Raw genomic sequence first — 27,176 nt, forward strand, 5'->3', positions numbered from 1 at the left:
TCTACGAATTTGGAATGTTTTGTGTTTAATGACACTGGAGTTTTTATGTATTAATTCTGAGTGAACTGTCAGAGTCTTCGAGGAATACTATATTTCTGGAATTTTGGGGTAAAAACACTTCTGGCATCACTAAATGGTTATAAGAAAAAAGTATACCACACATATAACCTGAATCACACTTTTTCAACACTTAAACTGTATTAAAACTGCTTTTCTGTGAACCTTCAGGCAGAAACACTAAGTTGTTTTTTCCACATTTTACAACAAAGAAGCGGAACTAAAACTCCTTACAATCAACTGTAACAAATAACTATAATTTCACATGACTCCGTGAAGTCTTTTAACAATAAAATGTGGCTTGGCTTGTTGAGCTAACTTCATTATCATATCGTTTGCCCATAACTTACATATTTCAGTCTTGACAACTCAAAATCCTGTCACAGGACACACACAGAAATTCACACATTCACACCTACAGGAAATCTACTTTCATCTGTTATTCCCAAATGGATGTTTTATGCCTGCGGTTGCAAATTGTTAATCAGAGAAAACATAACCGTAAAGAGTTCTTTTCGGCCAAAGCTGCTTCAGACATGACAACTTCTGACTATACTGACATTGCTTCAGTCCCTCATGTTGCTGTTTGTTTTTATTAGGCGGTGCTCATATCGATTATGTTTTTCTTTGGGATATTCTTCATTTACCAAAGGTTTTAAAAGTCTGAGCTCTTCAAATAAAGATGATAAGATGGTGCCCCTCCTCCCTTCCACCCCTCCTGAGCTTCTCCTAATTTCTGGATGCCAGAGGGATCATTGTCATATCATGAAAACAACAGTTCAGCCTCACTGGCCAAATGTTATGTTACGACATAAAATGCATTTAAAGAAATGTCTGTCATGAGACCCTCATTAGTTTCTGACTCCAATAGAATGAGAAAAACAGTAAAATTCCCAAGAATCCTATTCTGAGCTGCTGCTCTAATCAAATCTCAGACATTCTGGTGATTCAATTTAGATTTCATTTGATAGCAAATTACAGTTTTTACACTTATATTCACGAAGACTGTGGCTTTCCTTCAGGAATCTGTTTACTTCCTACTTTAAAAACCTCAAAGGATCCCTAATGTGCAGTGAGACAAGGTTTAAGGCTTTGTAAGACGATGATATGCTTAATCAAACTTTCAATAACTAAAGAACAAACAGGGAACACAATAAGCTCAAGCATGCTTCAACCATCAGAAGTCTTGTAATCCTGACTCTTTCATGTGTTAAGTGATATCTCAATTACGAAAAATCCATGGCAGCAGTTTATTAGAGATACACATCTCATCTATTTTTGTAGGCAAATAGACACTGATTAAAGACCAATACTTTTGTTCAAATATAAAATGCATGAAGCTCCAGAGACTGTATCAACATGCCAGTGAGTGACGCAAAAATGTAAACATCTTACAGGGCCTCAAAATCATTTCCAGGCCTCATTAACTGTGGAAGCAGAGACAATACAGTCTATCTTTGTGAGTAGACTTTTTACATTTGAAAGGCCCCATTGGCAAAAAAACAAAACAAAAAAAACAAAACAAAAACAAAATTTTATGTGCAAGAGGCTGGAAACAGGCTGAACTAGTCTCAGTTACAACACAACAACACCCTTCAGTCTGGAATTGAATGGAGATCTTTATCGTGGAATCTTGTAACAGAATTTCTTGTAGACACTCTGTTGCTCAGTAGACATTTACTTGTATATTGCAGTTTTGAGGTGACGATTGTGAAAGAAAATGTTGCTTATCATTTCTCAATTAAAATATGCATAAAATGCCACTACGTTACCTGCCTGGTGCCTTTCCTTGCAGGTGATTGCTGTTATATTTCACCAGCTCTCACACAGAGAACGCTAAAAGACACAAAACTCTCAAGAATTTCCATCAATGGAGACTGACTCATTTCTTGTAAGTGCTATCAGTGCTGCCATAATATGTATTTGACATATGGCTTGCAATTTGCAAGCAAAATAATAATGTTGGAGGAGCCAAACAGCTGAAACTGCAAAAATTCCACCACTTCATAATTGTAGTTCAGTTTGGTATAAGTATACACTGCAGGTGAACGACTCAAAGAAGTCCTGCATCAATGGAGGGTAATAGGTTGGTGCTAATAATTCTGTGTTCCATCTTTTCTGGATGACTTACAACCCCCTCTGTTAGCATGAAAGCAGTGTTGGAACACACTGCGATGCCATATCATCGTGAACTACAGTTCAACAGCATTTTACTGCAGAACATAGTGCGTTGCTTTTACAATGGCGAGAAAAGGACAGCTAACTTTGGAAGCGAGACAGCGCATCATGCTAACAAGTCAGGGTGTCAGTCAGTGCAGTTTCCTTCATCATCAAACAACACTCAGAAACTGAAACTCTGACAGGAAGAGGTTTGGCAGACCTGAAGCCACCACAGAATCAGAAGACAATTTCCTGAGAGTTAACAGCCGGTGCAACACAAGTGCAAAGCAAGTCTCAATTTCAGCTGTGAGGAGAGGAATTTGAGCTTTGTCATAAAATCCAATTCTAAGACACTAGAATAAGACAATAAGGCTCTTCTGAGCCATGAAACACATTGGACTACTAAAGACTAGAATGAAATATTTTAGATTCATCACCCAGGATCTTTGAAAGCTGTTGAGTGAGTCAAAGTGTAGTTCCACAGTGTCTTCAGCTCTTCAACATGGAGAAGTTAGTGTGATGGTTCAAGCTGTTTCAGTGAATCCAGAGTCAGTGTCTTCTACAGTGCCCCCCCTGCACCAAAACTGCTACCACATCACTCTGCAGCATCCATTTCTATACATCAGATTGATCAGAGGTTCATCCTATAGCAAGACAATGACCCAAAAATCTGAATATTATAATTTGTTCCAGACAACTTTTGTTTGAAAGGATGATGCCTCAGTGCTTTAGTTGAGAAAAGTTCAGACCTGATCAATGGGCTCAAAGGCAGAAGGAGTGACCTCTGGGAGAAACTGGCTCTTTCTTTGACTGGAGAACTTAGTTGTGCTACAAAACATGAACTTTGATTTTGGTCGTCTGTGATATTTAAGTATCCTTACACATGGAAACCTATCAAATCAATCTCACAGTGTAGGCATTCTTCTGTCTGTCAACAATAATCTTTTTCTTTTTTTTTTTTTTCCAAGACAGCAGTGCAATGTGTTAATTAGTATCTTGGACCCAGAAAATGTAGTGTGCACTATCAATTATTATCTTGGTGCAGACAGACTTTATGGTACAGTGTACTAGGTCACTTTGACTGTAAAACATACATCATAAAGTTTCCAGTGAGTGTAAATGAAATGATTTAGAGGTGTTAAAAAAATAATGACTCACTGGCTAGTCTAGATCCGACTGACCACCAATGCTGTCGATCACTGTGTAGACTTTAGACCCACTAGATTGTGCAGCCACCCTCACTGTATTCCGGAAAGGAAATTCAAAGCTGAAAATAATTTTTGTGCAGGAAGTGTAGGATCAGACTTATTGTGTACTTGATTTCACTTTGAAGATAATCTGCATGCTTTCCACTGTGAAAAAAAAAAGTAAACAAAAACCGAATTAAATTTTACTCTGTGTGAAGTTGGAAGTCCTAAAATAGTGTTCTTGATTTGCACCACTTAAGCTGCTTAAGACTCTACTGAATAGCTTAATAACAGCACCAAAGAACCAAATAATGTAACCAAAGTGATGCCGGCCCTAATATTAATGTTGACCGTAGAAAATATAAAGACCTTGAGAAATAAAATCAAACAGAAAAAAATTAGGAACAGCACAATTTAAAAGTTTATTTGTAATCAGCAGTCAACACCTACCCTTTGTAAGGTATAAATTCAATACAAGAATATATCAATAGTTATAGTTCCGTACAATCGTTTCTAGTTAAAAAAGTCTCAGTTAAATATCTCACTGGATTTCTGTTTCCTTACATACTTTAGCACAACTGTCTTAATAAATAATGTTTCGCTGCTGAAAAGGATCCCGGTTGTGACTTTCTAAAAGCATCATTGTTATCTTTGAAGATTCTACACTCATGAACACTTTTTCTCATAATTTAACTTTTTCAGTACCAAACACCAGTCCTGATGTTTATCTTAACAATCCCATCATAAGTTATATGTTTGAGAGAGTTTTAACTTGGGGCCCCCTCTCCCCCTGCCCAAATAATATCTGGATCAGCCCCTGGTTATAACCTTCCAATTTATTTGAAAAGTGACTTCAAATTATTTTATATGAAGGGAGCTGGGTGCACTCTCTGAATGTTTATGTTCATATGAATATGAATGTAACAAAGTTTGTGTGTGTATATATATATATATATATATATATATATATATATATATATATATATATATATATATATATATATATATATATATATATATATATATATATATATATATATATATATGTATATGTATACGTATATATAATTTTATATATAATATATAATATATAATTTTAAAATGTGATTATTGAATACTCGAAAGTGGGTAGGATAAAAAAAAAAAAGAAAAGAACAAATAAATATATGTGTGGCCGCCCCCCCTCGGCCGGCCGGGCAGTGTCAGTCCTCCATGTCCCATCATGGCGGTCCTGTGCGGCCCGGGACTCTCCGGGGGAGGGACCGGGGGCAGGAGGGAGGAGCAGCCCGGAGTGGTGAGTGTGCGGGCCGGGACTCTCCAGGGGAGGGACCGGAGGGAGGAGCAGCCCGGAGCGGTGACGTAGGATCGGAATGAGGGAGTGAATGTTCCGGGTCACAAACTGGACGGGAGAGGAAATTAACTCCAGGACGGAGACGGAGGGGAGCAGAGAGAAAAAAGAGAAAAAACACCAAAACCCGAGAATGCCACCCTCTGCCAGGCTGAGATGTAGGATGTGTTTTCTCTGCTCAGAAGAGGGCTTTTAAATGCGGCGGGAGTCGACGTGAAGCGAGGAATTAGTGAACTGAGGAGTGAAAAAAAAAAAAGAAGAAAAAACAGGTGCCTGCAAAGTAAAGTGAGAAGAACGACGGACAGTGATTCTCACGCCGGGGAGCCGCGAGCCGACGGCAGCTCGACGCCTCTGAAGCGGGAGTTTGCGTGTTTTGCTGCTGTGAGTTTCTCTGTGTTTGACGGCGAATTTAGCTCAGGACCGTCCCGCCGCAAAGCAATCTGTTGCATCCACCTCCTCCTCCTCCTCCTCCTCCGTCTCTCCGCCGTTTGTTTATCACACGGGTACGAGATTTATTCCCACCTCCCCCGTCATGTTTCACTGCATCCCCCTGTGGCGGTGCAACCGTCACGTTGAGATGATCGATAAACGCCACTGCTCCCTGCTGTATGTGCCCGACGAGATCTACCGCTACGGACGGAGTTTGGAGGAGCTGCTGCTGGATGCCAACCAACTCCGAGACTTGCCCAAGGTAGGCACACTTCCGCTCGTGTTTTGTTTTAAGGTCGGGGTCCACGCGCCCCGCCGCCTGAAGTGCGTTCGTGCACAGCGAGAGGCGGCCCTTCCTGCAGCCCCGCGTCGGATCAGGCGTCCCGTGAGAGTCCGCCGGGACCCGGGGACAGCGATTACGCAAGATGAGCGAGGAAATCACGCTCCGTAGGTGGAAACTTGCCCCCCAGCGCTGCGCCTCCCGCCTCAGGTTCACTGAAAGTATGTGGCAACGACTCCAGATCACAATCGCACACATTTCAATGCTTTTGGCTCTCTGCGTGCTTGAGATGTCCACGACCCACAGCACGGCTCTGGCATGGTGCCTAATGTGTCCAACCTGTTTGGACAGGTGCAGAGGTCAGAAACACCCAACGACCCTTTTCTGTCTCAAACCAAAGCTTTAACATCACTGGCAAGCTAAACAAAACACTACATGTCACAGTGTGTTTGTGGTGCGATGCGATGTTTCTTCCTTCATGCAGATGACTGATAAGACCAGATTGAACAATTGTTGAAGCTTAATGATTGCAAAGTTTAAAGATAAGACAGGTGTGAGATTCAGCTGGTGTATCAGCTCCTAAAGATCTTGACCCTTTAGAAAATAAGTCGTAAACAATTTGGTCTGAAGTTCTATAAGTGAATCCAGTTTTTCATCAGAAGTGCAGCTGGGAACATAAACCAGGAAATTCATCATGGTAGATATTTATTATGTTATCAAGGCTTCTCTGAGCAATTGATCCACCGGATTTAATCATGAGTTTCCAAGGCTGCACTTTCTAGAAGTGTGCTACTTTGTACTGATTTTTTCTTAAGTTTAAAATATGACAATATTTGATAATAATGATGTAGTGTCCGTGTTCCATTTTGCAACTTTAGAGATATATAAAATGTAAAAAAAAAAAAAGAAACCTGTAAAATATGACACATTAGTTGTCCATCTATCACGACTGAAATCAGTATTTGTTGCTGTTGTAAAAGATATCAGGCATCTCTTATCAGCCGTGCACTCAGCCTACCCTTTATATATATATTTATATGTACATGATGACCTGTGTTTTCAAATCAGCCTGAACTGGATTATTCTGAAAAGTCAAAGCTACAAGTCCAAGTAAGACTCCTCCAACCTGTAAACAGATGCACATATTCTGAATTAGTCATAAATTAAAGCGCTCCATCGCAGAGGTTCTATTTTAGTTGATTAGAAACCACTCAGGAGGAATGCAGGCGACTCAGTGTGAATTACTGACAGGCTTACTGAAGTGAGAATATACACCATCCTACTTTTCTTACTGACCTGATTATCAGGACTAAACGCTGTTACTTGAAGGATTTACATGTTATTCCCCACAGCCCTAAACAGTTCAATTAGAATTTATCTGCTTTAGACTGAAGATTAATTCTGACTTTTGTATGTCTCACATCTACTGTATCTTACCATTGACTTTGTGCTTGCTCTCAAAGCTTCTCTTTCCTATTTCCAGCAAAACTGGTTTTGTTTATTGTGCTCTCAGCTCTGTGCTGAGTGGAGTTTAAAACTCTGAAATTGTGTAAGGTTTTTTTTTTTTTTCTGACAGGACCGAGGAGTGCGTTCTGTGCTTTACTGGGTTTACAGCTATTCCTGACAAGTTGCGCATAGAAAAAGGATTAGGCCCCTTGAGAAATCATCCTGCCCCCGTATAGTAAAGTCACAGTGGATCAGATGGAAAGCTGATTGGGTTGACACACAACTTCATGTCCTTGAACTTGACCGGCTTTATATCCCAAGTTCAGGAGGAACTGGAAAACCTGTTTCTTTCAGACCATTATAATTTCTTTTGATCCAAACACTATAAAAAGGGATAGTTTACACAGTCCTCTGAGGCGGGAGAAAAGAAATGTGACTGAATATTTCTGGGCTTGGCTTGGCCGTAGAAATGTGATGGGACAGAGATAATGTGAGAGCCTCCCGTGGCTGTGCCACACTGCCCACTTTGTCCACAGAAGAGGAGCTCAGGAACAGGTACTCTGCCTGAAAACAAAGGTCGCATTATGTGTTTTGTTCATGTTTCTCCAGTGCAGTTTTTGTGTGTCAGCGTTTTATAATGAAGGAACAATGAACCGATGAGCTTTACTGGAAAGTACAAAGCAGTGAATCCATAAACCAACACACAAAAACAACGCAACATCCAGTAGTCCTCCGTAGACCAGCCAAAGACAGTCTCCTAGCTTCTGTCCTGCAAGTCCTTCCTTCACAGGTGCTAAAAGCATCGAGCTAATGATAGATTGACGCAGTGGATCGTGTCCGTTCTTATGAGAGGAGCTGCTCTTTGGCTTGTAACTAATGTCATCAATGCTTGCTGAGTGAACTCAAGAAACGTCCCACTGGATGAAGCTTTGTGTGAATCCAGCTCGGTTGCTCGCTGTGCGTCCCTGTCACATTTTCCTCAGAGTCGTAAACCGTCTCATTCCAAGACGACTTACTTTACTGTGTTGCTGATATTCACCATGCACCGAAGCATTGACACAGTAACATATTTACATTCAATCATTTCCTCTAGCAGGCAGATAAAAACACGCAGAAGGTTGATTTAATGGCAAGATGAAACGACCAAGGTGTGCTTTGACAGTAACAAGATGAGGCAAGTTGAACCGGAGAAGGTAGATTTAATAGTTTTACTAAAAAAAAAAAATCAATATAATAATAAGAAATACAGATAGGTTTGACTGAATCTGGCAGTTCATCCTGCTGTCTATTATTTTCTCTTTGTGGTTTGTTCCACTTGTGCTGAGACGGTGACCCCACTGGTCAAACACAAACTTGTTCCTCCTTGTTTCTTCAAAGTTCCTTTGCAAGCATGTGGCCCTTACTGCACACACACCGCCAGGCCCGATTGTAAATAATGCTGTTAGCTTTGTAAACAATGCGCAGACTGAGAAGCTAACAGCAAATGAAGAACAGGAATTCAAGCTGAAATACTGCTAATTTGTCCAGTTTAGAAAAGAAAACAGGCCTCAGCTTCAGCGGAACTAAATGTTCAAGAAGTGTTGGAGGCAGTTTATGTGGGAGTCATTTAAATTTGATCAAAAATCCTTCGTCTGCTCCGTATATACACTTTTTATGTGTATGGTTGTCTACATTGGTTGAATACATTGAGTGAAATACATGCAGTGAGTGAAACGCTTTAATTTTGAGAACTTTTAAAAAAAATAATTTGGCCAGTTTGACTTTCAAAAAGTAGTGAGTAATCACTTGGCATAAAGAAGTGAGTGGATAATAAAGTCATTCAGAGGTGTAACTATTAGACAGTTATCTGATTAGTTAACAGACACACATCTACTAAAGTTCATCCTTAAGACAAAAAAAACAGCTTGATTATTTTCAATTTCTTGTTGAGAATATTTAATTAACGCATTGTTTTTGCAATACATGACAGTGGCAGTAGTGGCAATTGTTGATTTCCAACCTGACAATCTGTACAGTCACTCTAATTGGATTCATTGTTGTAAAATACAGAATTTCAGCATTGCTTGTTGACAATTTTATGAATCTATACATTTAATTTTCTTTTGTTTTTGGGCCGTATATGGTTTTCTTTCAATTGATGGACACTAGTTTGAAAATAGTACTTGATTTATATTGAAAATAATCAGTAAATACTGTCCAAACTGTGACACCGCTGCCCTTGCGGAGATCTGCTGACTTCTCGGAACGGTCGCTGACAGTGACAGTGGTGATGGAAATAGGAGAGGCTCCACTTTGAGGCAGGAAGCTGACATGTTTGTGACCTGCGGTAACTGAAGAGGCGCAGTGAATCCCAGAGCAGGGGGCTGATGACCACACCGACTTGCTAGCGTTCTACGATGTACGAGCGCTGACACAAAGGTAGTTTATGACCGTCTGTCCACGTCTGACACGTGGCCGAGACCGTTTTAACTCCAGTCTGTATGCTGTGATATATAATACTGTAGAGCCTCACAGAGCGACTTGAATTAGACTCCAGGAAACATTTGACACTGGTGTGTTCGATCCGTGCTTTTTTCCCCAAGTTTTTTTTTGCCACAGAAGTTTGTTTTTTTGGAGCACAAAGAAGTAAAACAACTATTTAATGAAACGCTCCTTTTCCTCGCTCCTTCCAGACCGTCGGGCTGCGGCTCATGCTCAAGCAAGCAGTGCCGAAGGTGAAAGCGAAGATTCAAACATTGACTGGGGATTTGAGCGGGTGGTTAATGTGTTCTTGACGAGGCCTGCTTGGGTTTTGTCTGTCATACATGGGCGATTGTGTGGGGCGGGGTGTTGAAAGACTCTCAACAGGAAGAACAGGTTTGCTGTCAGTGTGTCGGCGCAGGACTCTCACAGAGCCTGTTAACTTTTAGAAACACGAAGCTGATAATGCACACAGACCAATTATACATGCGCCGGTATTTGTTACTGCTGAGTTTTTATTGTAACCAGCAGACAAAAGCATCAGAGTGGTTCTGCCTTCCTTTTCTACTCGGCTCAAAGTGTTTCATCTGGAGAGTTTTCCTCATTACCTGTCTGTGTGTGTTTGTGTGTCAAAAAGGAGTGGCACACACTGCAAGCAGGAAGTCTGAGAGTGATTATCACTCCGGTGTATCCTGCTATAAAATAAGGAATTTGCATCTCATTTTCAGATCTGTGAGAGCACATAAATACACCTGAGCGGTATGAAACACGCAGACCGTACCTTTAATTTGTGGAAGCGCACGGGTCAGGTGTTTGATTTAAATATGAAAGTGAAATTAAGGTGCTCATGCAAACACTGAAATGCAGGTCTGTTTACTTGATGAAAGGCTGGATTAGAGACCGTCAGAGTTGTGTTAAGACTTTGCGGCGACTTGAGCCTGTTGTCACAGGGTGGAGTTTGACTTTTGGACTCTTTGTCCTTATTTATCACGCGTACTTTATTAAACTGCCCTCTGTGCCTGTATGCGGACAAGAAGTAATGCGCTTCACAAATGGCGCTGACGCCTTGCTTGCTGTGAGATTAGATCTGCTTGTAATTTGGAGGTTCAAGCACATTTTTCATGATTTGGTTGTTTCTTTTAAACGACATTAAAGATCCAGACAGGTGATGCTGGTAGTGAAATACTGAGGAAGTGACACAGTTCATCAGCAATGCTCATTCATTGTTTGCAATGTTGACACTAGTTTTTTTTCTTTTTTTTTAAATCATGATCTGCATGGGATGTTTGTGTATCAACCAGACAAAAAGGGAACTAATGAAAACAATTATTTCCTTCCCATGTCGCTATATGGCCACAACATTTTCCAGCTGAAAAATAAATTGTATTCAGTAAATTTAGTAAGTGTGCAGAAAATATCTCAGTCCTGAAGTGACGGATTGATTTCATGATTACATTAAGGGTGTAGATGATTTCACGGGTCGGCTCTTCTGTGCTGATTGGCGCTCCTGAATGCCAGGAAGCGGCAACGGCTTGAGGGGTAACGAACAAGCCTTTTCTCCCTACCTGCCAAAACTTTACGAGAACCTCAGTCAGCGTTGTCGGCTACTGGCGTTACCACCGCGCCGGCGAGAGACTCTGCCTGCTCTTGTTCTGGGCGTCAAGTATGCGCTTGTGATAATTGCTTTTGCCTTCTAAGTAACCGTGCCATCTGGTTGACCTGACATCAACTCGCACATCGGAGAGCAGAGAGGGCTGACAGAGCCGCATGTGTCAGTGGGAGGAAATAATCCTTATTCAGCCAGTCGTGAATATATTTCATCTTGAACTTTGATTTATTAAAAATAAATCAAAGTGATTGATTGATTATTGTCAGTGTCAGACAATGCCACTTCATTATATCATAGTTATAATTTTCTTCCCCCCTAAAAAAATTAAATTTAAAGCAGCATTAATGTCTTTATGGGCTGAAATAATGGGGTGAAAAAATCACCTTGTTCTCATCGATTGAAGATGCAGATTGGGTTTATTATTGGAACTGAAGTATGAATCATCAACCTTCCAAACTCAATATTTTCCACGTAGGATCACCCTCGGGTTGTTTGCTTTTATATTTCCTGTTTCCTTTTGATTCATGAACAGCTTGCTTGACACATCACAACCGGTGACCAGTGATGCTGACAGCTTGAAATTGCTTGTGTCAAAACACGAGATTGAGAGGAAAATTGAAGCAGATCTCGGCGACCTCGCTCCGACGCCACAACCCTGAATCTTGATGCAGCGAGCTCTGTTCCTGATTTACACCTGTGGAAGAAGCAATTACAGGATGTCACCGGTCACAGTATTTACCATGACGAGCTTTTTGTGTCAGACTGGGAGCGCTTCATGCGGCTAAAATAGAAAACGTGTTCAGTCATGACTTAATTTAAAAATGCAGCTCAGTCAAAATGGAATTTCTCGATTCGAAATGCGCGTGATAAGATTATTACCACATTGCATTGAGTTTAATCTCGGTGATTCTCTTTAAAAAATTCTTAACTACATGTTGAAAACTTCCAGACATGATATTCGGGTATTTTACTATGTATATTGTGAGAAATTGAAGCTAGTGAAGTGTTGTGAAAATATGACGTCTTGTGACTGATTTTTTTTTCTCTCTCTCTCTCCCTCCACATTTCAGCCATTTTTCCAGCTGGTGAAACTAAGAAAACTCAGCCTGAGTGACAATGAGATCCAGAGAATTTCTCCGGAAATAGCCAACTTCATGCAACTGGTAGAACTGGATCTGTCTCGAAATGGTAAGAGGAGAAAAACAATAGCGAGGCACCGAGCTAATCTATACTTACGCTATGTCTCTGTGTATTTTCGTCAAGACTGCTGGCATATGTCTACAGTTGAGGAAGTGCTCTAAAAATATTACAGGAACAGATTTAGAAAAGTAAAAAGATAGATCGGAAGCCTTTACATAAATTTCAGAAATACAATAATTGAAAAACCCTGGTTCACATGTTAATTTTTACATTTTATTTTTGACAAAACACTCAAACTTCCTGCTGTTTTCTAAACATGCGGCCTTGTTGTGTTTACTATGCCAGTGCCTGGCTTGTCTGTGTCGAGAGGTTTCATTTCATTCAACTTGAAATTCATTCCCTCTTCACTCCAGAAACCTCTGTTGTATTTTTTTTCTCCCATTCACATTATGACTGCAGCACTTCATATTTTCTACAACTCCTTTTCACAAATATGAAAGAAAACAAATAAATCCAGCGGATATGCGTAACAGTAGTGGGGAAGCTGGTTTGTTTATCTGATTTGAAGGATTTGATGACTGCTGTTATCGGATTAAAGGCATCATGTTATGTTGTTTATGTGGTCTCTTGAAAAATCTAAGAACTTCAGAAATTTTATGGAAACAATGTCATTTACGTGCTTGTTTTGAGGCATACGCGTCAAAACATGTTTTTTTCTGATCTTAACCCTTGAATAGTAATGCAGGTTTCACCTCGTCAGGTTCTCTGTTGTTGTCTTTGTTGATTATCTTTAGCTGGCATTTCAATTTGATCTTTGTTTTTTTGTCACTTCTGTGCTTTTCAGGGTCGTAGAAACTTCATTTGGAAGTGTTTTAAGCATGTGTTTTCTCTTCTCTCAGACATTATGGAGATTCCAGAGAGCATTTCACACTGCAAAGCCCTCCAAGTGGCCGATTTCAGTGGAAATCCATTAACAAGGTAATGAAATGACAAAGTTTTGATTTCATTCAACAGAAGGAGAACCATGCACTTATTTACCAAAACGCAAATGCAACTTTACATCCAAACTCCCAGCAACATTAAACCCCCATTTAATGTTGCAAAGAGATCATTCAGACTGTGTTCCTCTGCATTGTGAGCTGCTGTGTTTGTGCTTACCATGAGGAACATTTAAACACTTGACAGATTGCAGATTTGCCTCGCTTTGCTTTTCTTTGTGCGGGTGAGCTCGCGGCTAATTTGCACCTCGGCAGGGGCAAAGCCACATGGGTTTGCAGTAACCGGGTTTAAGAGGGAAGAGTGACTAGTATTACAAAGGCTCTGGTTGTTGAATGCTTTTAGAGCGCACGCACGCGCGCACGCCACTTTTTTTTCCACAGTAGTAACCCAATTTTCCACTCAAGTCAGTCCAGTGTTAACTATTTAATAGTTAGTGTTCACTGGATGTGTCAGACATAACCAGGTTCAGCCCGGATCAGTTCATTTCAACAGAAAATAGTTTAAGAATACTGAAATATTGATTTATTTGTATTTCATGCAATATAAAAAAAAGCCTTCCAGCCTGGTAAATGACTGCATTTTTGAACTGTAAATTGCAGAAATATTAGAAAGGGTTCATTTCAGGTCTGAGTAACAAGGTCCAGAAGATTGCAGGTGGTGATTAGTCACATATCAGGCCGTGCTGTGCTCTGGCTTCTGAAATACACGCAGGACTTTCTTATTTTAGGACTTTGTGTCTTTTAGGTTGATTAAATTCATTTTGAACCCAAAAAGATTTTTTTTTTTTTTTAGCAGCACAAAGAGATGAGTTTTGTAGTGAGTTTTATTAGCTTGCTATGATTACTTTTATTATTCTCTTTGGTAAAGATTAGCATTTTTAACAAGCCCGATATGCCGTTGTTTTCATGCTCATTTAAGTTTTTATTTTTCAATTTGATGTTCCCAGATGAACCATTTCTGCCTAATACATGTTTTTAGCACCAAAGTGATGTGATCAAAGACCTTTGTTCACTTTCCCAGCCATGCAGTGAAGAATAAACTCATTTTAATTGACCTGTTTTCTGCTCATTCTTTCACGTCTCTCTCTCTCGCAGATTACCTGAGAGCTTTCCAGAGTTAAGGAATCTAACATGCCTCTCCATCAATGACATTTCGTTGCAAGCCCTTCCAAGTAACATTGGAAAGTAAGTGAACGCACTCTTCCAAATGTGTTTAAACTCTGTCACTGAAGCACAACTCAAAGCACACACCAGTCAGCCATAACATTATAACCACCGTCAAGTGTCAGATTACACACTCTGTAATAGTGACATACAGTACCGGGAAATGTATTTCACCTTGAAGGGAGTAGCTTTAATTTATGCTGAAATTTCTTCTCGGGGAGAGCGGGATGGATAGGGTTAAAAAATGACGGACAGCTCAGGGTGAGCAGTGCAGAGATAAAGCGAGACGAGCCTGGTAGAGCTGACTTGGACATGAGCTGAGGGGAGATAGTGGATTAAATAAACGATGTTGGAGATGGAGCTGCCAGGCAGGCAGTCCTCAGAGACGATTCATGGGTGTAGGGAATGAGGATGTGGAGATGCTCGGTGTAAATAAAGGGAAGGCAGAGGATTGGGTGAGACAGAGACTGATAATCCACTATATTGACCGCAGAAGGAAGCTGCTGTCAGTTTTACAGCATTATGATGTGTTTACAATCTGATCAAGATCTGAAGTGACCTTTGTCTTTTGCTATTCTTGCATGTGTCTTGGTCTGACACCCTGAGTCACTGTAATCATACCAGATATTGGGATTGGCCCTGGTGATAAGAAAGTTCACAGTTTTCTATTGTTTGTCACCTCAGATGATTGTGGATGGATGACTCTGCCCAAAGGTGACACTTATTTCTTCCCTTTCTGAGGCACTGAGGTGAAATCAGTGACCTTGATTGACACTTCTCTACGTGTGAGTCCCCGTCAGCTGGGGAATCGACCACATTCACAGCTCTCGCTTTGCTTTTTCAGCTTACGAACAGGGTTCGTCCTGCTATCTCCAGTCACTGCTTGGTACGGTATCGTAATTCCAAAGCCATGATGCTCCCAGATCATTCGAGTACTTCCCACTGTGCAAAAGTTGCACCGCAAATATTTTTTTTTTTTTTTTTGCTGCACAAACAGAGCGACTATGTCTGTATTTGCTCCCTTTGTGAGAATTTCTTGCAAGATAAATGCCGCCTCATGGCAATGGGGGGGAACATACCAGCCACATTACTCTTCACAGACGCATCAGTCACTGTCCTCTCGCTGGCTGCAGCGTCTTTGTTCATAAAAGGCATTTAATCCCGAGGAGTCTGGGCCATGTCTGCTAACAGTCTTATTCCTACTAGACTGAGTTTATTGCTGAGTTTAGACATGATTGAATTTAATAAGACAACTATGTGGTTTTACGTCAAAGTCCCACAGGGGATGCTTCAGTAGATGTTTGGATTTCAAGTGCAAACAGGTCTACAAATGTTGTAGATGTGTGAAAAGTTCGGAGCTTTGTTGATAAAAGTGATTGTCAAAGACCGGGATTATACGTGATTATAAACATCTATTGCCGTGCTCCAGGTATTTCATTTTTAGTAAATGATTGTTCCCTTCAAACGAGCTTCTGAAAAAACATTTATAATCTGTGAAACCATAAGTCAGAAAAACCTTTGCTTTGATTGCTTGAGTAAAATTCTGGCTTGATGTCTTTAGTAGTACCTCAAATATATGGTTGTAAATTTCATACTTCCCAGAAACCCTGTTTCTTCTTTATTCCTGTGATTAATTTCAAGATTCCGACAAATATGTAATCTTTATAAATCTTTCTTTTTTTTTTTGTCAGTTTGGCCATCATTCTCATATTCTTCATGTTGTTTTTGTAGAAAGTGTGTAGATTTCTGGGATACATTGTTTGCAGTCTGAAGCGGTACCTCTTTGCCCTCCTTTTGCCTCATGGTACAGCATGTTCCACACATATGTCCCATATTTATCTTGCATTACTCAATGTCTGCAGCCCTGCGCTGTGTCGAGCGAAGACAGTAATGAAAACCATAACACGGTTGGAACGACATGCAGTGGGTTCTCTCTTTTTTTTGTAAAAGAAGATAAGATATATGTCCAAGGGGTTAAATGACATCAGTGGTTTGTCTTGTGAGATGGGACAGATTTCTTACAAAAAAAACGGCGTACGCAGAAACCTGAGACCCCCGAGGCAGCTAGGTGGTTGTGTTCATCATTTTCCGCTGATGACCGAGAGCAGATTTGAGACAGAGTATCTCTGAGCTGGAAGATTTTGTCTGTCTTTTAATCTGTGGCTCAGCAATCTGCTGCAGCCAGCGCAAGAAAAATCAGTCCCAGACAGAAAGATTATCCAGACGTGACGATGGAAAGTCATCTTTTCACAATGTAGGGTCAATTTGTCATTTAGGAGAAATATTCTGCAAAACCAAATTGGAAGATCCGTCCGGCCTCTTTATCTTGTTCAGGGTCGCAGGGTGCTGGAGCCAAGCTTGATCAGACGTATCTATTTTCCCATTTCTTCTTGTAACACACGCATTTGTTTTGCACTGACATCAAACACACATTGTAAAAAAAAAACTAAAAAAACTCCCGACTCCATCGCTTAACGCCACGGAAAGGCTGAACTGTTTATGCTGGCTTCAGATCAACAAGATAGACTTTGGACTGTTCTAGTTGTCTGCGGCCATAAAATCCTGTATTAATTGGCTACACGCACAGCAGTACAGCACCAAGCCGCACAAAAACACAAGTTCGGGGAGATAACCTTGTACTTTGCTCCGCGACGGCCTTTTCAACATTCTGCTCTTCATTGGAAGTATGCAGGAGCTGTTTATGCCACTGCAGTTTGGCCTCCTTGATAAGACGGACACGCCGCCAAAGTACTTCCTGTCCACAGATCTCCGACTGCCGCGAGGCCTTCTTGCGGCCGCTTATAGCCGTCATTAAAGCTGCTGTTTTCAAACCACTCGGAGAGATGTACTCATCTTTGGTCTTGTCTGTTTCTGCAGCCTCTCCAACCTGGTGTCACTAGAACTCAGAGAAAATGTGCTGGGATCCCTCCCAGAGTAAGTATTCAAAATATTGGTCTGTTTTTGTTTTTTGTTTTTTTTTATTTACCAGTGATGTGCTGGTGTGAACAAACTACTGCAGAGTTAAGCTACCGACAGAAAACAAAGTGCTGGAGTATGCAAAGTGAATGAACAGGATCGACATCGTATAGGATCAACACCTGAAGTAAAACTTTAGCACAGGCCTGTATGAATGGACCGGCCTGGATTGTGACGTCTCCTGCTTCCTGCCGTCCACAGATCACTATCGCTGCTTCACAGGCTCGAAGAGCTCGACCTAGGCAATAACGAACTGATGGATTTGGTGAGTTTTCTGTCTGCTGGCCGTCTCAGACCTCATGGTTCACAAAATTAAGAGAATGACACTCTTTTTTTTAATTTCTTTCTTCTCCTCAATTCCTTGTTCTTGGTGTGTCCAAATAGATTAGTATCCCTCGAGGGCAGCTCTTATCACGCAGAGAGGAGGATGACCATCTGTTTTGAGCTTTGGTTTTAAGTTGTAATCTTTTGTGAGTGGTTGAACTGTGATGGGCAAAGACTTACAGAGATAAAGCAAAGAGTTGTGTTTGATTTATTTGAGCAGATTTCTTTATTTTGCGCACATTTAGCTTGTTTATTGTTGGGCGTTGTCATTTCCTGGACTGCTGCCACATCTTTAATATTTCCGTTGAGACAAATGGAAAACTACAAATGCTTGTTCTGTTGCAAATTTTTGTAGTGCTGAAGCTGTGTTTGCTTTTGTCCTTAAGGTATTTCAGGAAAATGCGTGCTGAAAAACTAGGCACAAGGATCAGGAACAAAAGTGACTGATATTGTGTTTTTGTGTGTTTCTTTCTCCTCTCTGCTGTCCTGCCTCTGCCCCTCACAATTCCTGCATCTGTTCCTCCCACACAGCCGGAGTCAATAGGCTGTCTTGTCAGCTTGAAGGACTTGTGGCTTGATGGGAACCACTTGGTTGAAATACCTGCAGTAAGTCGATTGGAGATTTTGTTGTGAATCCTTTATAAACAGCAAAATTTTTAACTCTGAACTCTCACAGGATCATGCTATTCCTGCTGTTAGAGTAGTGTTGACACAGTGTCATTGTAGTTTAAATCCGGAGGACTGACTCCTTACAAACCTGCCTAGAGTGTCCAGAGGTGTAACAGACGTGCGGTGAATTCTTTTGTTGCCTTTCAGGAAACGATAATTGTAACACACTGAAGTCCTTCCTCTGACTTTCAGGAGATCGGCAGTATGAAAAGCCTTCTGTGCTTGGATGTATCGGAGAACCAACTGGTTCGACTTCCAGAGGAGCTGGGCTGTCTGGCGTTGCTTTCTGATCTTTTGGTGTCTCAAAACAACATCGAAGCTCTCCCAGAAACCATTGGTACGCATGCGATTTCTTCATTAGAATGATTTTCATATTGTCTATGTTGCTGCAACCGTGTGCAGCTCACTTATATCCTCCAGTTTTTATAGCGAAATGTCAAAGAGAGAGCAAATGAGCTCAGCTCAAAATAACACAATATGTTCTTGTTCTGTTTTCTCTGCAGGAAAACTACATAAGCTTTCTATTTTGAAAGCCGATCAGAACAGGCTAACGTATCTCCCGGAGAGCATCGGAAATTGTGGAAGTCTCACTGAACTTGTGCTCACAGAGAATCAGCTGCAGGTTTGTGTCTGAAATGTTTGATTTTAATGCAAAACATTAAAACGAGACTCTTACCACATATTTTTACAGCGACTGACCTTTACAGGCCATAGTTGTATCTAACTGGAAAAAAAAACAAAACATTCTTTCCAAAGCTGGTTACACATGCTTAAACTTGAAACAAACTATTTGTCAAAGGCAGCAGCTCAGAAAGTACACACAAAAAAACAGTCATATAAAAGATTAATTTTGCTCCTATGTAGGTGTGTACATGGTTGGAAAGGTACTAAGGTGTCTGATCATTCACCAGAATAATATTTAACAATCTTTTTCATGATGAGATAAGAAAAGGTGACATAAGTGTGCACAGTGGATATGAGTATATTGCAAAAAGATATCGGCTACTAACACAAAAATATCCATTAATCAGGTTTTTTGTGCTTTGCTTTCCTTCATTTTTGTACATTTCATCTTTTGAGTGCATGAGCTATGCATTTAGAAGTTCTTGAAAAGTGAAGTTGAGCTGCTCAGCTGCACAGTGCTGACAGAATGAAACAGAAACTGAGCCGTCTGTGTTTTCTCTCTGTTTTTGCTCAGCGCACTGATAAATGAATCCACTGTGATAGCATTACAGTCCATGAGAGAACAGCAGCGCCCTGCCAGAACGCTGTTACTCTATAATATCAATATTTAATGAATGCGTTGAGTATTGGGACTAATATCTGTTAAATGTATGAAAGATACCTAATGTGGCTTTTTAATAACGATTTCCTGTTGGTAAAAGCCGATGAAACACAAGCTTGATTTTCTTTGTAATTGCTGTTTTGGTTCATTTGCTGTTCCAGAGTTTGCCGAGAAGTGTTGGGAAGTTGAAAAAGCTGTCAAACTTCAACTGTGACAGGAATCAGTTGACGTCTTTGCCCAAGGAGGTACGTTTTGCCTTTAAATGAGAAGATTCAGATGTATTATAACATTCTGATTCCACAGTGATTTTTGTTTTTCCTCCCATAAAGCCGTGCTTTAAAAAAACACATTTAGAACAAAAAAATCTGTTGATTAAAAACACAGCGTTCATGTAATGAAGCTACTGTCAGGATCGTCTGTACAGCACTTGGAGCTGCCTTGTGCCTCAGTGGCGATATGTAGATAAATTGTCCTTCTCTGAGAACATCGGATGAAATCCTGACTTCAGGTTTCCGTTGTTGCCATGTTGCCAGACTTTTTATCGTGCACCTGTTGTGATGCAGGTCAGACCACAGCTTCATTTAATGTAATGCGCTCACACCCTGACAGGCTACAATCACATCTGGAACACGCCCCTTGAAAAGCGTCCTGATGGGAAATCAATCACTTCTCCTACATCATTTTACATAAATCTATCTGTATTTCATTAATAGTAGTCTAATTAACACAGATGTATTTCAATTTGACTTTCATTATCCATTATCTAATGCCTTCATCTCAAGGTTAAAAGTTTTGAAATATAAAGTTAATTCATGTTTGCCTCGTCTGTGCCGTGGCGTGTGTGCTCTCTTATTCCATTTCTCGCCGCTCAGTCCTCTGGTCCGTCCCGCTCCGGCTCCGTCTGAGTGCGTCCATTGTGTTTGTGTGTGTGTGTGTGTGTGTGTGTCATTCTCGTCTAACCTCTCGTCTGTTTAAGTGAAAGCACGCCTGCTTTTAACGCTTCATCTGAAAGGCCTTTTTTAATGCAGCACAATGCCTCTGTGTCTTCATCATGCAAAGCCTGCAGTGTTTAGAGAAAAATAACAGTTCAGCACACTTGGCCTGGATAATGGATGGATCGCTGTGGTTTTTTTTTTTTTTTTTTTCACACCAGCGTTGCATGACATCTCTACCAATCACAGTATGACCGTGGCCTGAGTATTGACTCTGGCTTTGCTGAGCTACTTGACCACTGGCCCAGTTTAATGGATCCTATGGATTGTTGATTAGCAGTTTGTAATGTCTTTTTTTTTTTTTTTTTTGCTGTTCCTGTTTACACGGCAAGGGTCATAATAATGAATTGGTTGCAGCGTTAGACGCTGACTCTCTCCTGTTCTTTGTGCCGACACTATAAGCACTTATCATGGTTGCTTGTGTAAGTGAGGAGCTTAGCCTGCGCTGTTTAGCGCGATGAATCTAACAATAGTAGCATCTCAGTCACGTCTCTGTCTGAGCAGATTAATAGATTACAGCTGGAGCTCAGCTGGCCCATCAGGTCTTTGTTTTGTCTGGCTTCTGGGCCTAATTGCTCCTAATTTTAGGTCCCTGTGCCACATCCCATTGACATGTAATTGGCCTCCCATCCAGATCAGAACATCTGGGTCAAAGTACCCAAATGCTGATGAGAGATTTACTCCAGTTTATTTTGTTGTGGCAATGTTAAAACAAACAACTTTCACTTAGATTTTTAAATGAAAGGCTCTTTGTGCTTTAAGCACTGGATAAATGTACTGACCGCATTCTCTCTCCTCTCCCTCAGATTGGAGGCTGCAGCGGTCTAAATGTCTTCTGCGTACGAGAAAACAAGCTGACCAGGATACCTGCAGAGCTGTCACAGGCCACCGAGCTGCACGTGCTGGATGTGTCCGGTAACCGGTACGTCCAGGAACCTTCGTCTTTACATGCTGGAGACAAACACACACAATCCAGGGAACTCTTTAGAACAATTAGTGGTGTATTGTGGGGCAAATCCTGCAACATAATTTCCATTTAATCAATAAATGCCAGTAAGAGCTTGTTTTGTCTGAAGCTGTCTGCCTGTACCTGCTTCACTCCACACTGCCGGCTGACTCACACCAACATGTTCACGTTTTCCCCTCGTCTACACAGACCAATCGGATCATGTCTCATTCAAACGAGACACATTCACTGATTCACATTTCTCGGTCTTTGCTGTGAAATGCGAATCCGCAGCAGATCTTTAATGTACTTATTTGCCGTTTCTGTCCAGGCTCACCCACCTGCCCATGTCGCTGACCACACTGAAACTGAAGGCCCTGTGGTTGTCAGAAAACCAGTCGCAGCCCCTCCTCACCTTTCAGACGGACGAGGACCCAGACACGGGCGAGAGGGTGCTCACCTGCGTGCTGCTGCCTCAGCAGCCGTATGACTCAGGTAACGGTTTCCGTCAAGTGGAGGCTGGAGATCGTCGGGATGAGTTCAGCGTCTGTGAATCATCTGTTCTCGGGGGCAGCCGCTGTATCAAAACATTTTCCTCACGCCAGACGGCTGGATTGAAATCACAGCGCCGCTCACCTCCAGAGCGCCATCGCTTGGTGCGAGCTCTGCGACATCTGAGTAACACTCCTCATCAGTTCTTGCCTACTCTAAATATTTAGTGCCCTGTGGGTTTGATGGCATCTCATGATCTGCTTTAGGGGAAGGAGAGACACCGTGTCTCATGTCTTCTGGTTCTTTTCCTGCAGTATCTGTCGATTAAGAGGTCCTGTAAAGGATCACAGCGCCTGCACCAGCTCAGACCCTCTCCCATCCCCTTGAGGCCCTCCTTGGTTATGTTTTTTTTTTTTTTTTTTTTTTTTTTTTTTTTTCAGAAAAGCAGTGGATTGGACAGCTAAAGAGGCTTAGCTGCAGCTGGCCTGCTGCCGCCATTAAAAGCTCACCCCCTGGGTATCGAGATGCTGCTGAGGGCTGGCTCTGTCGCTGCCTGATGCAGCAGTTTATTGTTTTTTTTTTTTTTTTTTCTCCCAGTGTCGACATCCTCCGATATATGAGCGCCGATCTTTTCGATCTTTGTAATCAAACGCGATCAGACGGTTAACTTCCTTGTCACTGCGTGCGGCATTTAAAAAATGTCTCTCTCTCTGAGAAAAGGCATATTTGTCAGTGAGTTTCCTCGCTCGCCGGGTCTGCCTTGCAGTGGCATTGCAGATGTCAAACTGGTGGAGGTCAGCTGAGTGAGGCTGAGGTTGGGGGCAGGGGAAGATTGTGTTGCTGTAAGCCTGTGACTAAGCTGGGATTTGAAACTGTGATCTGGCAGTTTCAGGCTCTCTCTTATTAGCGCCGGTTATGTGACAGCTTTCATTTCTTGAGTTGGCAGATTGTAGGGAAGCAATCATAAAACAACCGTATAGATTTTAATCTGTTGAAGTATTTACACCGGGATGCGCTTGTGATTTGATCCGAACATTTTAACGTGCGCGAGAATTACAGTAACACATGTTGTCTCCTTTTGAAAACAACAACCACCCCAGGGTCTGACAGTCTGGCCCGCTGTGGAGGCCTGGAGAGCCTGGTGAACGACATCGCAGACGACACTTGGGACAACAAAGCTGCCAACAGGATCAGTGCCATTCACTTCTTGGATGATGATGAGGAGGAGGAGGATGATGAACAGGTAAGACCAGGAAGCTCGAGGCCATCTTAAAATACATGGATGGAAAAACGTCCAAATACATTTTCTTTAAGTAAGTAAAGGAAACTACAAACGGATAATCTGTGTAAACCAGACTTTGTTAGTTTTTCGTGCACAGCTGATGTAGTTTTTCCTCATTTCACAGCAGGCTTGACACTTGAATTCTAGTTTGCAATTCAGAGGATTGGATTTTTCACAAAAGTGCCCTCTGGACATTAAGACTGATTTCATCCCAAGTGGGCCGTTTAATAAGCAATAAAAGAAGACAGTTAATGTCTGTATACAGGAGCACATTCCTGGTTTGATCGAGCAGAGTGCATTAAAAAAAGGGACGAAAATGAAAAAGCTTTGTAGTTGTCAATTCAGTGCCAGTGAGGGAGAACGAGAGACAAATTGACCTGCAACACATTCCCAGTTGTGATATTTAAAGCAAAATAAATGAAAACAGAAGTTTTTTGCCTTTAACTTTCGTGCACAAATCTTTAATCTAGCTGAGATTAATTGTCCCAAAAGTCGTGTTATTTCAAATGAATTATTTTTAAGCAGTGGTATGATTGGTCCAATATCTTCATATTTTTTGACTACAACAGTCTAAAACACTCAGGGATTGTTACTAAATAAACATTCTAGTGACTTACAGTATGTGTGTTCTGACACTTTAATGATCACATAAAAATGCAGATTTGAATTGAGCTAAATACTAACTCAACATAAAGATGGTAATTTATGAGACCAAATTGCCAGCAAGCTGATTTGAACAGCACTACTATAATCCCTTCTTATAAATAATACACAATATCATTGATACCAAGCTTTTTGTCTCATTCTGGTGATCACTTAACTTTTCTCTCATCCTTTCAAGATGTATTATGTAACATTATAGTTTTAATCCATAAAAATCTTTGAAATATTCAATTGATTTTAAAAGACAAAACTGCTCTGGCATCATCTAAATAATGATTATAGGTTGTGCTGCAGGGATATTTCCAGAAATGAGCAACCAAATCAATTGGTTCAACCACAGTTGTAATACCAGGCTGTACCACAGGAGGGTGTAATAAGCCACTGAAGTGTGTAACTGGTGTTTGAAGTGCTTCATAACAGCCTGAGAGCTCAGAAAAGCCCCACAATGATGTGGCATTCCATAGATCTTACTGCTCCATGATGTAAAGAGTTCATGTGTTTTTGCACTAATGCAGAGTCTTTCTCCTCCGCTCAGGGAACACTACTGCGGCGGGCCACGCCTCACCCCGGCGAGCTCAAAACCATGAAGAAAGCAGCCGAGAGCCTCCGCAACGACCTGCACGCCGCCAAAGGCCTGGACTCCAACAAAAACGAGGTCAATAACGGTGCAGACAGAGTGACCACGTCTGTGTGACCTTTTTACCTCAGAAAAGTTTTTCTTTTTTGTTTTTCTTTTAAATTTACCTCCTGTGTCTGACCGTGTCGTCCTGCACAGCCCCGCAGCCCGCCATCCCAACATGTTTCTTTTCCCTTCTTGTCCCAGTGTGGCCTCCCCCTCCCTCCCCCCCCTCCGCCCCGATTGAACTTTGGGACGCCTGTTAACCTTACTCCATCTACAGTCCTGTGTAAAACTCCGTGTACCGGGGCCAAGGTGCCTTCCTCTTTTATTAACTGTCCGCTGCAATGATCTGCACAGAGACACTCCATTTAAAAGATATTTTAAAGATTTATTACTTTTTTTTTTTTTTTTTTTAAATGACTCTTTTTAAAAGTATACATTAGATAGTTGCACTACAAGTCTTTATATCATGGCCAGACCTTTTTAAATGTATTATATATTTGTTCTATATCTTTTTTTAAAACACTGGGTGAATACTTTTTACATTTTTGGGCAAAAATGCAGGAGTTTTTGGACCTACTGATTAAGGATTATTGTATAGTCGCCTGTGAATATTGATACTTTTATATTTTTTGGCAGCTCAGATGTAAATAAAATGTATAGCAAATTTCTTAATCAGTTGCAGATTATAAATCTATTTTTCTTTCTCTTTTTTTTTTCCAAACTTGGTACATTTTTTTTCCTTCTTTTATAAATCAAAGCATTGAACAAAACAGTCACTTATGTCTTATTCAGTTCATGTGATCGTCACTGGGTGAGTGGATGGCCTTTTATCCTCTTTTTTTTCTTCTTCTGTAAAACTTCTTTTGGATAATAAAATAAATAAATTGAATACATTTGGATTTAAGTACTGCACATCAAACTTTATCCGTCTGCAGTGTAATCATGCAGAAGTGACATTGTCGTCTTATTTATATGTGCTGTGCTTACCTGCTTCGCGATGTTTTCTCAACTAGATGCCAAAACCAGGTGTATTTTTACAAAAGTCTTTCCCTTTAACAAAGAGTACTGCTTAAAATCTTCGCCGCAGACTTGTTGGTTCGTGCCGTGAGGACGGCGTTCTCCGAGATGTAGTCCTTCCACTTCGATGCACTTGTCAGCATTGCTCAAATTGTTCTCTTTTCTTTCCATTGGTACATGTTAAAATGTATTATTTTCTTTTTAAATTGATTGCAAAAAGTGGACCAGGGAATATTGGTTCCAGCGTTTGTTTTAATGTTTTTAATTATTTCCTGATCAAACTGCACAAATCAAACCTCAGATTTGAGGTTTGGATGAGTTTTTAACCACTGATCAATAAAAGAGAGTGCAACACTAAATCACACGCTTGGTATTCTTTTAGTGTTATAAGTATTCTTCCCAGCTGGATTCACTTCTTTTTTTTTTTAAACCAAATTCTAATAAAGCCGCTGGTTTTGAGGTGATAAGCCCGAGATGTCTTCCTGCCTGTTTCGTCTGTCCGTCAGTGCATGAGGTTTCCACCAGCATGCCGTCTGTCCTGCACGTGCTGCATGTTGTACTGATGCTGGCATGAAATTACTGTCTCATTATCTCACTTTTTATTTTTCTTTATCAGTACAGACTGTCTGTAAATTGTGTTAAAATACACATCGGCTGAAATTATTGGAACACAATCTCACTGAAAAGCAGCACCTGGAGTACGGTTCAGAAGTAACGTCACTGAGACCTCAGGCTGGTATCAAAAATGTCAAGTTTATTTCAGCTGCTCTTCTGTTAATATGTTAAAATGCTGCTCTTGAAGTAATTTCTGTACCTGAGAAATTACTTGAGCCAAACTCTGAAGTGGTGTAATCACTTCTGTTTGCTTGTGTGCAAATAATTCAGCATGCCTTCACAGCAATCTGCCATAACAGAGAGTATGTCTTCCAAACAAACTAAAAGATTGGCTGGAAAACTTGGTCAAAACTGCAAGTAGTGAATAGGCAAGCAGGTCTCATTGATATTGGGTCATGTTATGGCTGATTGCATATAACGCAAAATAATAAAAATGGAAAATTCAAATTGTGTGCTAGCACAAAGCTCCGACTCAGACGTTTCCAGTTACTCACTGTTCAGTCACTCACTATGGCCAGAAGTTACTTTCTTCAAAACAATTGCTTTTCATTTTCAGCAACAAGTGGTGTCCTCTGACTATCTCCAGGAGTGTAGAAATCCTCATACTAACACGTCTCTCTGGGCCACATGCCAAACCTGGGCCCTCCCGGGCTTCAGCTGGGTGGCAAACAAAGAGCGTCCGCAGGGGAAAGCTCAGCTGCTTCCGGCCAGCGGCAAAGCGTGCAGCCGCTGCTCCAGCACAAACAAGAACCTGGAGGAAACGGCGCAACCTGAGGTCTGTTTCAGTTTGGATTTATCAGACAGTTCATGTTGCTCACAAAAAAAGATGTATTTACAAACCACACAGAAGCTTCTGAGTTTTTCTGTGTTCATTACTGTAAGTCGTAGTCCTTTAAGTCCAACTGACATTCTGTCAGTTTAGAAAGAAAAAGAAAAACTTCACAGATGATTCACAGTCAGACAGTAACACATGAAATTCTCTCTTATCACCAGGAAGTCCAGCTGTCAGATAGTG

General features: G+C 41.0%; 1 protein-coding gene across 1 annotated transcript; it reads left to right on the plus strand.

The window, feature by feature from the left end:
• Positions 1-4,783: 4,783 nt before the first annotated feature.
• On the plus strand, positions 4,784-25,905 carry lrrc1 (leucine rich repeat containing 1). Its single transcript, XM_030106309.1, has 14 exons — positions 4,784-5,443; positions 12,047-12,164; positions 13,016-13,094; positions 14,210-14,299; positions 17,156-17,212; positions 17,456-17,519; positions 18,110-18,184; positions 18,440-18,584; positions 18,751-18,869; positions 19,694-19,777; positions 21,331-21,446; positions 21,802-21,965; positions 23,063-23,205; positions 24,443-25,905. The coding sequence occupies exons 1-14, from the start codon at positions 5,285-5,287 to the stop codon at positions 24,599-24,601; spliced, it is 1,572 nt and encodes a 523-aa protein (XP_029962169.1). The 5' UTR covers positions 4,784-5,284; the 3' UTR covers positions 24,602-25,905.
• The last annotated feature ends 1,271 nt before the right edge of the window (positions 25,906-27,176 follow it).

The sequence above is a fragment of the Salarias fasciatus genome, chromosome 13 (genome assembly GCF_902148845.1).
Source record: "Salarias fasciatus chromosome 13, fSalaFa1.1, whole genome shotgun sequence".
Taxonomy (NCBI): domain Eukaryota; kingdom Metazoa; phylum Chordata; class Actinopteri; order Blenniiformes; family Blenniidae; genus Salarias; species Salarias fasciatus.